This window comes from Pan paniscus, chromosome X, assembly GCF_029289425.2.
Source record: "Pan paniscus chromosome X, NHGRI_mPanPan1-v2.0_pri, whole genome shotgun sequence".
NCBI lineage: Eukaryota > Metazoa > Chordata > Mammalia > Primates > Hominidae > Pan > Pan paniscus.
Window position 1 is genome coordinate 154,813,877 of NC_073272.2, and position 16,643 is coordinate 154,830,519.

At 39.9% G+C, this 16,643-nt stretch overlaps 1 protein-coding gene across 2 annotated transcripts in view; it reads right to left on the bottom strand.

Annotated features, from left to right (window-relative positions):
- Window positions 1-1,268: 1,268 nt before the first annotated feature.
- Window positions 1,269-16,643, bottom strand: part of F8 (coagulation factor VIII) — a 185,434-nt gene continuing 170,059 nt past the window's right edge. For both annotated transcript variants that reach the window (XM_003809957.4, XM_008962334.4), the window contains one exon: window positions 1,269-3,233. In XM_003809957.4, coding sequence (XP_003810005.2) covers window positions 3,078-3,233 — 156 coding nt within the window. In that variant the 3' untranslated portion in view covers window positions 1,269-3,077. The remainder of the gene's footprint in view (window positions 3,234-16,643) is intronic.

Genomic DNA, 16,643 nt, shown 5'->3' on the forward strand with positions numbered 1-16,643 from the left:
AAAACATTTATTACCTTATAGTTTCTGTAGGTTAGTTTTGGAGTGGCTTAGCTGAGTGGTTGTGGCTTGGGTCTCTGATGAGATTGGAGTCATGTATCTGCTGGGACTGCAGTCATCTGAAAGCTTGACTGTACTGGAGGATCTACTTCCAAGATGGTGCACTCACATGACTATTGCTAGGATGACCAAAAGTCCCAGCTTGCCTGGGACTCAGGATTGGCTTCATGGGAGTTTGATCTATGCAGGTCTACAGGGCCCCACACCCTGAGGGGCCCTATGTTTCGTTTGCTCTGATGTCACTGTCTTGAAATTCTTAATAATTTTATCTTTGATCTTGTGTTTTGTAAGGGAAGTTTAATGAGACCGCCTATTTCATCACACTCATTTTCTCCTCCCCACTGACTTTGTCAACATTCTTCTCCCTTTGAGTCTCACTGAACTCTGATGCATTGTGGGTCCACTGGAATGTTATGCTCATGGGCACTGTATACATTCTTTGCTATTCTATTTGCACATAGTGTTTACAATGCATTTTTGCATTGTTGTAAAACTGTAGTAAGAACACAACGTGGTATCTGCTCTCTTAACAAATTTTTAAGTGCCCAGTATGGTATCGTTAGCTATATGCACAATGTTGTACATTAGATCTGTAGAACTTAATTCATCTTGCATAACTGAAACTTTTTTTTTTTTTGAGATGGAGTCTCACTCTGTTGCCCAGGCTGATGGAATGCAATGGCACGATCTTGGCTCACTGCAACCTCCACCCGCCTCCCGGGTTCAAGAGATTCTTGTGCCTCAACCTCCCAAGTAGCTGGGACTACAGGCATGTGCCACCATGCCCAACTAATTTTTATATTTTTATTAGCGACAGGATTTCGCCATGTTGGCTAGGCTGGTCTTGAACTCCTGACCTCAGGTGATCCGCCCGCCTTGGCCTCCCAAAGTGCTGGGATTACAGGCATGAGCCACTGTGCCCAGCAGCATAGCTGAAACTTTATGCCCATTGAACAGAAACTCCCATTTCTCTCTCAGTCTCTCTCTCTCCATATAAGCTGTTCTCCTGGATTGAGGCTCCATTTCTGATTTATTTTATTCAGACTCTCATGAATTATATCATTTTTACTCTGAGTTCAATTTAATCTGGTTTTCTAACTCACTAATTTGGTTTTCTAGAGTGTCCATCTTGCTATTCAGTGCCCCTATTTGTTTTAAAAATCAGTGTTCACATTTTTATTTCCAGTGTAAAAACACAATTCTCAAAGGCATTTGTTTGTATGTGTCAATGTTTTATTTAACTCATTACTGAAGAAACCAGCAGAAAAATAAAAGAGCTAGTTCCATGAACATTTGAGAAATAGAGATGTATATAGTCAATGGGAAAAGAATGCCAAAATAAGATTATCAAGTTAAACATAACAGGAAATAAAACCATATCACCTTTGGGGTTAACTCCTCTACCGGGCTATAAAACAAAACAACTTATTCATTTCTGTAAGTTAGCCTCTAAACTTTAAGAACTTCACAGGGCTATAAACCATTTGCACCTGCATCATTTGTGGATTGTGACTATACTGTGACAGCTATGTTATAGTTTCCAAAGAGGTCAGATAAGGGGCAAGCAGGATTATTAGAAAATACTCCAGCATAGAAAAAAGTAGCCATTCTTTTGCCTTTTCTCAGATTGGGATCCATTTTTTTTTCATATTAGGATCTCCTGTTTTCAAATTGCCCTGGGTTGCAATCTTTGGATGCTTCCTCCAACTGCTCTATAACTTATCCTTGCCTCCAGCCCCCTTTACTATCAGGAGATTCTGTGTAGTCATAGTGAAGGGGTCAGGCAGATGGAAGGAGCAGTAAACCCTTCACAATCTTATGGGGGTGGAGGGCAAGATGGGGGATCCTATTGTGTGGTGATATGGCAGACTGGAGTGTTTTTTCTGTTTTCACCAGTCCAATTTTCTTCTGACCTCCTTGATATTTCAACTATGTAAGTAGGACTCTAGTTTTCAGTCACGGTATATAATTTCCCCTGTTACATTTTTGTTGTGTTATTTTCAGCAGGAAATTAGTAGAGGGAGAGAGTAAACTGAGTGCATTATTAGAATTACAAAGTTTGTATCTCCTATCTCAGATAACCATGGATTTTCCTCATATTTCCACAGAAATATTAAATGTATGTCCTTTAGAAGCCTAATGTCATCATCATTTTCTTTCTTGGCCATCACAAATTTCAAGAAGACATTGTTATTTTATTTCAAAGCTTTCAACAATTGCATCCTCCTGACTTATTTTTTTATTGGTCAGAATTAAGACCAAATGGCTTTATATCTATGGACACTCGTCAGAAAAATGCACATTTGCATTTATACAGAATGCCTTATATAATTTCGGGGGACTTAGGGATTCTTGAACCCCATCTATAATTCTCAGTTTAAGAATGCTAGTTTTGGAGATAAGAATGTGCCCCTCATAATGACTAAATAACATAATTATATCTATGTGTAAGGAAGCAGAAACAGACTTTGCTGTAGTAGTTATTGTATTCTCTCCATTTTGCAGATTGTCCAAATGATTTGCCTTTTGACTCCAAGATTGTATTGATCTGATCCTGAAACATGTTTTGTTCCATGCTTGACCAGGATAATAAACAACTGAGAGTTTTATTTTAAATGTATGAGGCTTAACCTGAAATGTTAACATCATAAATATCTTTTTCAAACTTTCATCACATAGTTTTTCTACAACAGAGGAAGTGGTGACTCTGAGAGGCCTAACTTTTCAGGGAAGAATGCTTTCATGCAGGTTTCTCCTCACTTCTTTTTGCCTAGTTATATTGGAAGGAAGGAGTAATCTGGGAGCAGCTGCAGAAAATAGGTAAGAGTTAAGTTAAATTGGATGCACCCTCCTGGCCCCCCACCAAAGAAATGCAGGACTGATGATAGTTAATTCAGGAGGCTTCAAGGCAGTGTCTGCTAGGATTTAGCACAAAGGTAGAAGGCAAGCCAGGGAGGGACACTGCCCTGGAGCTGAGGAGGGAGGGGTGACGGCAGTGGCAGGTGCTGCAGTGGCCACCCTCAGTAGAGGTCCTGTGCCTCGCAGCCCAGAACCTCCATCCTCAGGGCAATCTGGTGCACCCAACTCTGGGGGTGAATTCGAAGATAGCGAGTCAGTAACGGTGGGTCTAGAGAGTTCACCACAGGTGTGAAGGAGTCTTGATTTCCCTGAAAAACCTGAAAGAGGAAAGATAGCATTTATTGGTTGTCTGACAGGACAATGGTCACTGCAAAGCACAGACGCTTTTCTCACTTCTAGTTGTTTCCAGTAGTCCAGGATTAAACCCTGGAAGATGACTAGATGACTCTGTCCTACGCATCTGGGACATCTAGAATTAAGAGCACCCTGCTTTGGAGGCCTTCACTCTAGCTAGGCCTTATATCTACAGTGTTCTCACCCACTTCCCAAACCTCAGTGACATTAAGTGCTTTGTCCTGGGTCACACACAGCACCTGTGTTGGACCATCTGGAGATGAGAGTCAGGCTTTGGCCAGCAGACTCCCTTGTCAATGCATTTGCTGTGGCAAGAGGAGTACATGGCAAGAGCTCAGAAAATGGTAGCTATCGTTATTAGATAAACTGGTTTCGCACATGTTGGTGACAACTTTAGAATGATAACGAATGCAACACAGCAAGGCATGCAATTTAGTGTGGCTGGGCAACCTTGGCAGGACGGGATGCAGAAGAGAGAAAGAAGTGGGAAGAGTCTAAGACTCAAGGCATCTTGCTACTCCAGGACTTTGGAGCAAAGGTCACCTATAACTGGGTGGATGTTTGGGAAAATGAAGATCTGAATGTTCAAAACGTGTAATTCAAGGCAACCCTAAAACCCTGTGGGTTTTGTGTGGATTCCGAGGTAATCCTACAGTAGAAAGTCCAGCCAAATGGTGAGAATAAGCAAGAGTCTTGGAGAAAAAGGAACAGAATGAAGGCAATGTCCTACCATAATGCATGCTCTTGCAAGGACAGACAGACACCATGATATCTTTAGGATCTCCTGAGGCACTTTGTGTAAAAGGAGGCAACTTGCCACCAAAATGGGAAAGAAGTGGTTAAACAGCAACAATAGGGCTCCTGCTTCCTGGAGCTATTGGGTGACATTTTCCTCTAACAATCCTGGCATCTTCAAGTGTGGTGTCAGTTTTACTTCGGATTCCAAATGGGAAGAGACTTTTCCTGGCAAATGCACTGTGAAGTAACACTGTGATCCTACAGAGAGTTTAGCTATCAGAACAAAAGACGTTTGGGCCATCTTCATTCATCTAGCTACATTTTCCCCCTAGGTTCCCAACCCTGGCTGCTTATTGGAATCGCTTTTGGAGCTTTTAAAAAATGATGCATGGGCTAGCTCCCCACCCCCCCACCCCCCCCAAGAGATGCCAATTTAATCGGTCTGTTCCCACCTTGGCCCCCTTACTCTGGTCTCCAAGTTCTGCCTAATATAGCCCCTGCCCAAGTCTCTGATCTGTTCTCCCACAGCATTCCTCCTATTTTACTGCATCGCAGATGAGCTGATCTTTCAGTTTCTCAACAATGTCAACTCTTGTTTTATTTAACATGAGAGCCTTTGTATATATGATTCCCTCTGCTTGGAAGGCTCTTACCCCTTCTGTTTCTTCTTTTATCCATGTTTTTTACCCTTCGGGTCTCAGTTTAAATACCACCTCTTAAACTAAGCATAGTGGCATGCCCCTGGAGTCCCAGCTACTCAGCAGGCTGAGGCAGGAGGATTGCTTGAGCTCAGGAGTTTGAGACAAGCCTAGGCAACATAGCGAAATTCTGCCTCAATTTTTTTTTTTTTTTGAGACGGAGTCTCGCTCTGTCGCCCAGGCTGGAGTGCAGTGGCACCATCTCGGCTCACTGCAAGCTCCGCCTCCCGGGTTCACGCCATTCTCCTGCCTCAGCCTCCCCAGTAGCTGGGACTACAGGCGCCCGCCACCAAGCCCGGCTAATTTTTTGTATTTTTAGTAGGGATGGGGTTTCACTGTGTTAGCCAGGATGGTCTTGATCTCCTGACCTCGTGATCCACCCGCCTCGGCCTCCCAAAGTGCTGAGCTACCTCTTTAGAAAGGTCTTCCTCATTATTCCTCATGTAAAATAGGACTCTTTTTTGTTCTAAATCTCAACTTATTTGTTTCCTTTGTAGCATTCAGTATCTTTTCCTTTATCTCTTTACATGCTTATTGACTGTTTCCTCTGTCTTCGCCACCAAATGTCAGTTCCACAAGGGCAAAGACCTTGGTCATTGTTGTATCTTCAGCACATAGAATATATAGCATAATGTATATAGCATGGCAAATATACCATAAACATCTATAGAAATAAAGTTCTGTATTTGGAAAAATTTTTGAGAAACATTAAGGTCCCTGTTCTGAGATTATTTTACAAATGTTTACGCTGTATTTGGAGGCTTTGTACATCTTTTGTTAGACTTAATCCTTACTGCATTAAATCAGGGGGCATGCGATGCCAGATTGTCCCATTATTGATGATGCTAAGTTTGATCACTTGGTTAAGATGTCCACCTAATCTCTATATTTATAAAGGTAACCCTTCCCCTTTCCTAACAATCTGTGGAGTGAGACTTGAGACCATGCAAATATTCTGTTTCACAACAAGCTTTTATCCAATGGTATTAGCAACCCTTAAAGTTCTTTACAAGTATTCAATAGTAAGTACATTGATGGTTGCAAACTGATTTTCCAGTTATGATCCATTACCCTCATTATTCCTTTTGATGCTCAAATTGTCTCAAATCTGGCCAACAGGAAGCCCTTCACATGATCCCATTAATCTTCTGGCACATCAAGATCACCAAGATCATCTAAGATTGCCTGACGGTTTCCTTGATCCAGCCTTGAAAAAGTCATTTCTCTAGGGAGCTCAGATTCTTTTGACTGGAAAATGGTAGTTAGAGACCAAGATTTGGGCATGGGATGGGCTCGTTATTACTGCAGTGTAATTACTTCTAGATTCCTTCAGTAAACAGTGCTAAGAATATGATTTTTTAAATTCCTAAGTTCTCACTGACACTTCTAATTCAACTCTAACATTCTTTTTGTTAGTATTAGATTTCTAGGGCTACTGTAACAAATTCACCACACACTTGGTGCCTTTAAAACAAAAGAAATTTATTCACTTATCGTTCTAGAGGCTTAAAGTCTGGAGCCTGGAGCAGAGGCACAAAAGAGTGTGTCAAACACAAAATCACATTTAAAGCTTCTATTTGGAAGTGGTATATATGTCATGTCCAATCACATTCTATTGATCAAGATGAGCCGTACAGCCATGCCTAAAGTTGATGAGGTTTTCAAGGAAAGAGGCAATAAAAACTCAAGAACATTAATACCATCTGCTTCATATGCTATTTTCTGTTCATTTAGAAATTCCTTACATTTTCTTGTTTCAGCAATAAGAGGTGATTTATGCAGGCAGACATGAGGGCTGGGTGGCTTACTAGGTTTCTTAGCCAGGAGTACCCTCTACTGTTGATAAATGGAAGTGTAATTTATTTAATAGATGTGACCAAAGAGGTTTGAGGGTCTTGTGATTTAGTAATTCACTTTTGCTTTTATAGGACAGTTAATTTCCAACATTTGCTTTCTTCTTTTTTTTTTTTTTGAGACAGGGTTTCTCTCTGGAGCAAGGTTGGCTAGATTTATATATTTATTTTCTACTTGTAAATATAAACTTATAGTACTTTTTGTCTTCTGGTTATTCTATAGATGGGTTATGGGCGGTTTTAGTCATAATTTAAAATTGTGTGTGTATGTGTATGTATGGTTTTTGAAGACTGTGGAGAGATTTAGGCAGCTGCCATTATCTGACAGGAATGTGCAACTCCTGCTTGGAATTTTTAAATGCTATTTAAAACTATTTTTCCAACTGTTTCAGGTATACAGAAATACAATTAATTTTGGTATTTATTTTGTTTTCAGCAAGCTTGAAAAATTTTAAAAATTCTAATAATTTATATATAAATTCCTTTGGATTTTCTATCTATGCCATCATATCTTCCACATACAATGAGTTTGTTTCATCATATTCAATCCTTACATATTTTCCTTCTTTTTCTCATCTTATTGCACTGCTTAGGACAGCCAATATGTATAATCCTTCAGTCTGTCACTGTGATAAATTATATCAGTTTTCTAATGTATAAGCCAAACTTGCATTCCTAGCATAAATCCAATTTGGATCCATATTGCTAATATTTTGTTTGGGATTTATGTTTATGAATAAAATGGGCCTATTATCTTCCTTTCTAATATTGTTCTTGTTGGGTTTGGTTGTCAAGGTTATGCTATTATCATAAGAGAATTGAATAACATTCCATCTTTTTCCATTTTCTGAAACAATTTTTGCAAGGTTAATATTATTTCTCCTTTGAAAAATTGGTAGAATATAGTTAGTGTAGCCATCTGGATCTGGATTTTTTTAAATTAATAACCTTTTAACACTAAGTTTGGAAAATTAGGTAAAATGGATTAATCCCTGGTAAATACAACAAGAAAGAACATTTAATATTAATAAGTATCCTCATTTTTTATATTTTTATATTGGCAGAAATTTTTGTGGGATCTTTATTGATGTCCAGTTTTTTAAAGTTTCTGATATTATTTGTGCCTTCTTTTCATCTTGATTGCTCTTGCCAGAAGTTTGTCAATTTTCAAGGAACCAACTTTTGGTTTTCTTTATTCTCTCTATTGTATGTTTCTTTTTTACTTCATTTACTTCATATCTTTATTATTGCCTTGCTTCTACTTCCTTTTGGTTTATTTTGCTGTTTCACTAGCTTCTTGAGACATACCTTAGCTCATTAATTGTCAGGCTTTCTTCTCTTCCAATATATGTTTTTAACGCTATACATTTCTTTCTAAATATTGCTTTAGCTGATTCCCACATTTTAATATGTCATGCCTTGTTATCATTCAGTTTAAAATATTTTCTAATTTATGATTTCTTATTTGACACACGGGTTTAAAAGTATAGTTCTTGATTCTAACATAGGAAGATTTTATAGTTATCTTTCTTATTTATATCAACTTTAATTGTATTGTGACCAGAAAACATGTTTTATATTATCTGAAATTTGAGACTACTTTATTTGTAGCTTATTTGTAGCTTAAAATGGAAAATTCTAACATGTTTCCTTTGTGTGCTTACAAAGAATGTGTAATTTTGCAATTTCTTTTTTTTTATTATACTGTAAGTTATAGGGTACATGTGCACAACGTGCAGGTTTGTTACATATGTATACATGTGCCATGTTGGTGTGCTGCACCCATTAACTCGTCATTTACATTAGGTATATCTCCTAATGCTATCCCTCCCCCGTCCACCCACCCCATGACAGGCCCCGGTGTGTGATGTTCCCCTACCTGTGTCCAAGTGTTCTCATTGTTCAATTCCCACCTATGAGTGAGAACATGCGGTGTTTGGTTTTTTGTCCTTGTGATAGTTTTTGAGAATGATGGTTTCCAGCTTCATCCATGTCCCTACAAAGGACATGAACTCATCCTTTTTATGGCTGCATAGTATTCCATGGTGTATATGTGCCACATTTTCTTAATCTAGTCTATAATTGATGGACATTTGGGTTGGTTCCAAGTCTTTGCTATTGTGAATAGTGCCACAATAAACATACGTGTGCATGTGTCTTTATAGCAGCATGATTTATAATCCTCTGGGTATACACCCAGTAATGGGATTGCTGGGTCAAATGGTATTTCTAGTTCTAGATCCTTGAGGAATCGCCACACTGTCTTCCACAAGGGTTGAACTAGTTTACAGTCCCACCAACAGTGTAAAAATGTTCCTATTTCTCCACATCCTCTCCAGCCCCTGTTGTTTCCTGACTTTTTAATGATCGCCATTCTAACTGGTGTGAGATGGTATCTCACTGTGGTTTTGATTTGCATTTCTCTGATGGCCAGTGATGATGAGCATTTTTTCATATATCTGTTGGCTGCATAAATGTCTTCTTTTGAGAAGTGTCTGTTTATATCCTTCACCCACTTTTTGATGGGGTCTTTTTTTCTTGTAAGTTTGTTTGAGTTCTTTGTAGATTCTGGATATTAGCCCTTTGTCAGATGAATAGATTGCAAACATTTTCTCCCAATTTGTAGCTCGCCTGTTCACTGTGATGGTAGTTTCTTTTGCTGTGCAGAAGCTCTTTAGTTTCATTAGATCCCATTTGTCAATTTTGGCTTTTGTTGCCCTTGCTTTTGGTGTTTTAGACATGAAGTTCTTGCCCATGCCTATGTCCTGAATGGTATTGCCTAGGTTTTCTTCTAGGGTTTTTACGGTTTTAGGTCTAACATTTAAGTCTTTAATCCATCTTGAATTAATTTTTGTATAAGGTGTAAGGAAGGGATCCAGTTTCAGCTTTCTACATATGGCTAGCCAGTTTTCCCAGCACCATTTATTAAATAGGGAATCCTTTCCCCATTTCTTGTTTTTGTCAGGTTTGTCAAAGATCAGATGGTTATAGATGTGTGGTATTACTTCTGAGGGCTCTGTTCTGTTCCACTGGTCTATATCTCTGTTTTGGTACCAGTACCATGCTGTTTTGGTTACTGTAGCCGTGTAGTATAGTTTGAAGTCAGGTAGCGTGATGCCTCCAGGTTTGTTCTTTTGGCTTAGGATTGACTTGGCAATGCGGGCTCTTTTTTGGTTCCAAATGAACTTTAAAATAGTTTTTTAGAATTCTGTAAAGAAAGTCATTGGTAGCATGATGGGGATGGCATTGAATCCATAAAATACCTTGGGCAGTATGGCCATTTTCACAATATTGATTCTTCCTACCCATGAGCATGGAATAGTCTTCCATTTGTTTGTATCCCCTTTTGTTTCATTGAGCAGTGGTTTGTAGTTCTCCTTGAAGAGGTCCTTCACATCCCTTGCAAGTTGGATTCCTAGGTATTTTATTCTCTTTGAAGCAATTGTGAATGGGAGTTCACTCATGATTTGGCTCTCTGTTTGTCTGTTATTGGTGTATAAGAATGCTTGTGATTTTTGCACATTGATTTCGTATCCTGAGACTTTGCTGAAGTTGCTTATCAGCATAAGGAGATTTTGGGCTGAGACGATGGGGTTTTCTAGATATACAATCATGTCATCTGCAAACAGGGACAATTTGACTTCCTCTTTTCCTAATTGAATACCCTTTTTTTCCTTCTCCTGCCTGATTGCCCTGGCCAGAACTTCCAACACTATGTTGAATAGGAGTGGTGAGAGAGGGCATCCCTGTCTTGTGCCAGTTTTCAAAGGGAATGCTTCCAGTTTTTGCCCATTCAGTATGATATTGGCTGTGGGTTTGTCATAAATAGCTCTTATTATTTTGAGATACGTCCCATCAATACCTAATTTATTGAGAGTTTTTAGCATGAAGGGTTGTTGAATTTTGTCAAAGGCCTTTTCTGCATCTATTGAGATAATCATGTGGTTTTTGTCTTTGGTTCTGTTTATATGCTGGATTACGTTTATTGATTTTCGTATGTTGAACCAGCCTTGCATCCCAGAGATGAAGCCCACTTGATCATGGTGGATAAGCTTTTTGATGTGCTGCTGGATTTGGTTTGCCAGTATTCTATTGAGGATTTTTGCACCAATGTTCATCAGGGATATTGGTCTAAAATTCTCTTTTTTTGTTGTTTCTCTGCCAGGCTTTGGTATCAGGATGATGCTGGCCTCATAAAATGAGTTAGGGAAGATTCCATCTTTTTCTATTGATTGGAATAGTTTCAGAAGGAATGGTACCAGCTCCTCCTTGTACTTCTGGTAGAATTTGAGTGTGAATCCGTCTGGTCCTGGACTTTTTTTGGTTGGTAAGCTATTAATTATTGCCTCAATTTCAGAGTCTGTTATTGGTCTATTCAGGGATTCAACTTCTTCCTGGTTTAGTCTTGGGAGGGTGTATGTGTCCAGGAATGTATCCATTTCTTCTAGATTTTCTAGTTTGTTTACATAGAGGTGTTTATAGTATTCTCTGATGGTAGTTTGTATTTCTGTGGGATTGGTGGTGATATCCCCTTTATCATTTTTTATTGTGTCTATTTGATTCTTCTCTCTTTTCTTCTTTATTAGTCTTGCTAGTGGTCTATCAATTTTGTTGATCTTTTCAAAAAACCAGTTCCTGGATTCATTGATTTTTTTAAAGGGTTTTTTGTGTCTCTATTTCCTTCAGTTCTGCTCTGATCTTAGTTATTTCTTGCCTTCTGCCAGCTTTTGAATGTGTTTGCTCTTGCTTCTCTCGTTCTTTAAATTGTGATGTTAGGGTGTCAATTTTTGATCTGTCCTGCTTTCTCCTGTGGGCACTTAGTGCTACAAATTTCCCTCTACACACTGCTTTAAATGTGTCCCAGAGATTCTGGTATATTGTGTCTTTGTTCTCATTGGTTTCAAAGAACATCTTTATTTCTGCCTTCATTTCGCTATGTACCCAGTAGTCAGTCAGGAGCAGGTTGTTCAGTTTCCATGTAGTTGAGCGGTTTTGAATGAGTTTCTTAATCCTGAGTTCTAGTTTGATTGCACTGTGGCCTGAGAGACAGTTTGTTATAATTTCTGTTCTTTTACATTTGCTGAGGAGTGCTTTACTTCCAACTATGTGGTCGATTTTGGAATAAGTGCGACGTGGTGCTGAGAAGAATGTATATTCTGTTGATCTGGGGTGGAGAGTTCTGTAGATGTCTATTAGGTCTGCTTGGTGCAGAGCCGAGTTCAATTCCTGAGTATCCTTGTTAACTTTCTGTCTCGTTGAACTGTCTAATGTTGACAGTGGGGTGTTAAAGTCTCCCATTATTATTGTGTGGGAGTCTAAGTCTCTTTGTAGGTCTCTAAGGACTTGCTTTATGAATCTGGGTGCTCCTGTATTGGGTGCATATATATTTAGGATAGTTAGCTCTTCTTGTTGAATTGATCCCTTTACCATTATGTAATGGCCTTCTTTGTCTCTTTTGATCTTTGTTGGTTTAAAGTCTGTTTTATCAGAGACTAGGATTGCAACCCCTGCTTTTCTTTTTTTGTTTTCCATTTGCTTGGTAGATCTTCCTCCATCCCTTTATTTCGAGCCTATGTGAGTCTCTGCATGTGAGATGGGTCTCCTGAATACAGCACACTGATGGGTCTTGACTCTTTATCCAATGTGCCAGTCTGTGTCTTTTAATTGGAGCAGTCAGCCCATTTATGTTTAAGGTTAATATTGTTATGTGTGAATTTGATCCTGTCATTATGATGTTAGCTGGTTATTTTGCTCGTTAGTTGATGCAGTTTCTTCCTAGCATCGATGGTCTTTACAATTTGGCATGTTTTTGCAGTGGCTGGTACCGGTTGTTCCTTTCTATGTTTAGTGCTTCCTTCAGGAGCTCTTGTAGGGCAAGCCTGGTGGTGACAAAATCTCTCAGCATTTGCTTGTCTGTAAAGGATTTTATTTCTCCTTCACTTATGAAGCTTAGTTTGGCTGGATATGAAATTCTGGGTTGAAAATTCTTTTCTTTAAGAATGTTGAATATTGGCTCCCACTCTCTTCTGGCTTGTAGAGTTTCTGCCAAGAGATCAGCTGTTAGTCTGATGGGCTTCCCTTTGCGGGTAACCCGAACTTTCTGTCTGGCTGCCCTTAACATTTTTTCCTTCATTTCAACTTTGGTGAATCTGACAATTATGTGTCTTGGAGTTGCTCTTCTCGAGGAGTATCTTTGTGGCGTTCTCTGTATTTCCTGAATTTGAATGTTGGCCTTCCTTGCTAGGTTGGGGAAGTTCTCCTGGATAATATCCTGCAGAGTGTTTTCCAACTTGGTTCCATTCTCCCTGTCACTTTCAGGTACACTAATCAGACATAGATTTGGTCTTTTCACATACTCCCATATTTCTTGGAGGCTTTGTTCGTTTCTTTTTATTCTTTTTTCTCTAAACTTCTCTTCTCGCTTAATTTCATTCATTTGATCTTCAATCACTGATACCCTTTCTTCCAGTTGATCGCATCGGCTACTAAAGTTTGTGCATTCGTCACATAGTTCTCGTGCCATGGTTTTCAGCTCCATCAGGTCATTTAAGGACTTCTCTATACTGGTTATTCTAGTTAGCCATTCATCTAACCTTTTTTTCAAGGTTTTTAGCTTCTTTGTGATGGGTTCAAACTTCCTCCTTTAGCTCAGAGAAGTTTGATCGTCTGAAGCCTTCTTCTCTCAACTCGTCAAAGTCATTTTCTGTCCAGCTTTGTTCCGTTGCTGGCGAGGAGCTGCGTTCCTTTGGAGTAGGAGAGGTACTCTGATTTTTAGAATTTTCAGCTTTTCTGCTCTGTTTTTTCCCCATCTTTGTGGTTTTATCTACCTTTGGTCTTTGATGATGGTGACGTACAGATGGGGTTTTGGTGTGGATGTCCTTTCTGTTTGTTAGTTTTCCTTCTAACAGACAGGACCCTCAGCTGCAGGTCTGTTGGAGTTTGCTGGAGGTCCGCTCCAGACCCTGTTTGCCTGGGTATCAGCAGCAGAGGCTGCAGAAGAGCGAATATTGCTGAACAGCAAATGTTGCTGCCTGATCGTTCCTCTGGAAGCTTGGTCTCAGAGGGGTACCCAGCTGTGTGAGGTGTCAGTCTGCCCCTACTGGGGCGTGCCTCCCAGTTAGGCTACTCGGGGGTCAGGGACCCACTTGAGGAGGCAGTCTGTCCATTCTCAGATCACAAACTCTGTGCTGGGAGAACCACTACTCTCTTCAAAGCTGTCAGACAGGGACATTTAAGTCTGCAGAGGTTACTGCTGTCTTTTTGTTTGTCTGTGCCCTGCCACCAGAGGTGGAGCGTACAGAGGCAGGCAGGCCTCCTTGAGCTGCGGTGGGCTCCACCAAGTTCGAGCTTCCTGGCCGCTTTGTTTACCTACTCAAGCCTCAGCAATGGCGGGTGCCCCTCTCCCTGCCTTGCAGCCACCTTGCAGTTTGATCTCAGACTGCTGTGCTAGCAATGAGCGAGGCTCCGTGGGTGTGGGACCCTCTGAGCCAGGTGCAGGATATAATCTCCTGGTGTGCCATTTGCTAAGACCATTGGAAAAGTGCAGTATTAGGGTGGGAGTGACCTGATTTTCCAGGTGCCATCTGTCACAGCTTCCCTTGGCTAGGAAAGGGAATTCCCTGACCCCTTGTGCTTCCCGGGTGAGGTGATACCTTACCCTGCTTCGGCTCACGCTCGGTGGGCTGCACCCACTGTCCTGCACCTACTGTCCGACAAGCCACAGTGAGATTAACCTGGTACCTTAGTTGGAAATGCAGAAATCACCTGTCTTCTGTGTCATTCACGCTGGGAGCTGTAGACTGGAGCTGTTCCTATTCGGCCATGTTGGAACCGCCCTTGTAATTTTGCAATTTCAAGGTGCTATTTTCTAAATATGTCTATAAGATCAAACTTGTGAATCATGTTAATTGTTCTATTTCTATACATTGTTCCATCAATTGACGAGAGATGTGTTAAAATCTAGCCTCCCGAGTTCACGCCATTCTCCTGCCTCACCCTCCTGAGTAACTGGGACTACAGGTGTCCGCCACCACATCCGGCTAATTTTTGTATTTTTTTTTAGTAGAGATGGGGTTTCACCATGTTAGCCAGGATGGTCTCAATTTCCTGACCTCATGATCCACCCGCCTCGGCCTCCCAAAGTGCTGGGATTACAGGTGTGAGCCACCGTGTCCAGCCATGAAATCACATTCTTAATCTCCAGCAATATTTTCTTGCTTTAAAGTCTATTTTTCTGCTATCAATAGAGCTGTAATCGATATCTTTTAGATATTTGCATAATTTCTTTTCTCATTTTTGTCTTGCTACTTTTCTGTATCTAATGTTTTAGATATGACTCATAAAATGCACACAATTTACTTTTGCTTTTTTTTTTTTTTTTTTTTTAAGAGACAAGTCTCACTATCTTGTCCAGGCTGAACCTCCTGGGCTCAAGTGATCCTCCCACATCAGCATCTTAAGTAGCTGGGACTACAGGTGTGAGCCATCACGCCCAGCTACTTTTGCTTTTTTATCAATCTGACAATCTTTGTCTTTTAACTGAAATATTTGGTCCATTCATATTACATATGATTACTGTTATATTTCAATTTAAATATACCATCTTATCTTGCTATTTTTCCTACCTGTTTTATGTTTCTTTATCTCTCTTTGCTTGCTTTCATTTAGGTTTGTTGAGTATATTTTATCCTTTCATATTTTTTCTTCTACCATTTTGGGAGTCTTACATTGTGTGTATTTCTATTACTTACTGGCTATCCTATAAACTACAACATTAATCAAATTATGAAGGTTTAATATTAACATCTTTACCTCCTAGATAATACATGGATTTTAGAATCCTTTATTCTATTTATCCACATGCTGACTTTTTTGCTGTTGTCATATGTTCTAAATTCTCACACGCACACCTGGCTTAAACAATAGAAATTTATTTTCTCACAGTTCTGGAGGCTACAAGTCCAAGATCAAGGGGTAGGCAGGCTTGTTTTGTGTGTGTGTGTGTGTGTGTGTATTTTTTTTTTTTTGTCTGTTTGTTTTTTGAGATGGAGTCTCCCTCTGTAGTCCAGGCTGGAATGTGATGGCACGATCTGGGCTCACTGCAACTTCTGCCTCCTGGGCTCAAGCAATTCTTGTGCCTCAGCCTCCCGAGTAGCTGGGATTACAAGCACACGCCAGCATGTCCAGCTAATTTTTGTATTTTTAGTAGAGGGGGTTTCACCATGTTGGGCAGGCTGGTCTTGAACTCCTGACCTCAGATGATCTTCCTGCCTCAGCCTTCCAAAGTGCTGGGATTACAGGCATGAGTTACCACGCCTGGCCAGCAGGCTTGGTTCTTTTTTTTTTTTTCTTTTCCTTTTCTTCTTCTTCTCCTTCTCTTTATTTTTTTTTTTAGAGGCAGGGTCTTGTTCTGTTTCCCAGGCTGGAGTGCAGTGGCACAACCCTAGCTCACTGCACCCTTGTAACAAGAACTACAAGTGCACACTACCACACCTGGCTAAGGGTTGGTTTCTTGTAAGGCCTCTCTCGTTGGCTTGTAGATGTCTGTCCTCTTTCTATATCTTCATGTGGTCGTCCCTCTGTGCCTGTCTGTGTCCTAATTTCCTCTTTTGCTTTAACGCATAAAAGATATTTTCATTAGGTTTTCTTTTTGAGAGAGGGGTTCACATTGTTTATTTTAGCATTGTGAAGACATCATTCATTATTTTCTGATATTTGCTATTATTTAGAAATCAGCTGTCAGTTTGTTACTCATTATGGTAATGTACATGTCTTCTGACTTATCTATTGCAAAATTCGCAAACATAAAATTTACCATTTTAACAATTTTAAAGTGTGAAGTTCAGTGCCATTTAGTACATTCACAATGTTATATAGCCATCACCACTATCTAGTTCCAGAACATTTCTATAACCCCAAAAGGAGATTCAATACTTATTAAGAAGCCACTCCACATTCACTCCTTCTGCCAGCTTCTGGCAACCACTAATCTGTTTTCTGTCTCTATGGATTTGCTATTCTGGGTATTTCATATAAGTGGAATGTGGCCTTTTGTGCCTGGCTGCTTTCACTTAGCATAATGCTT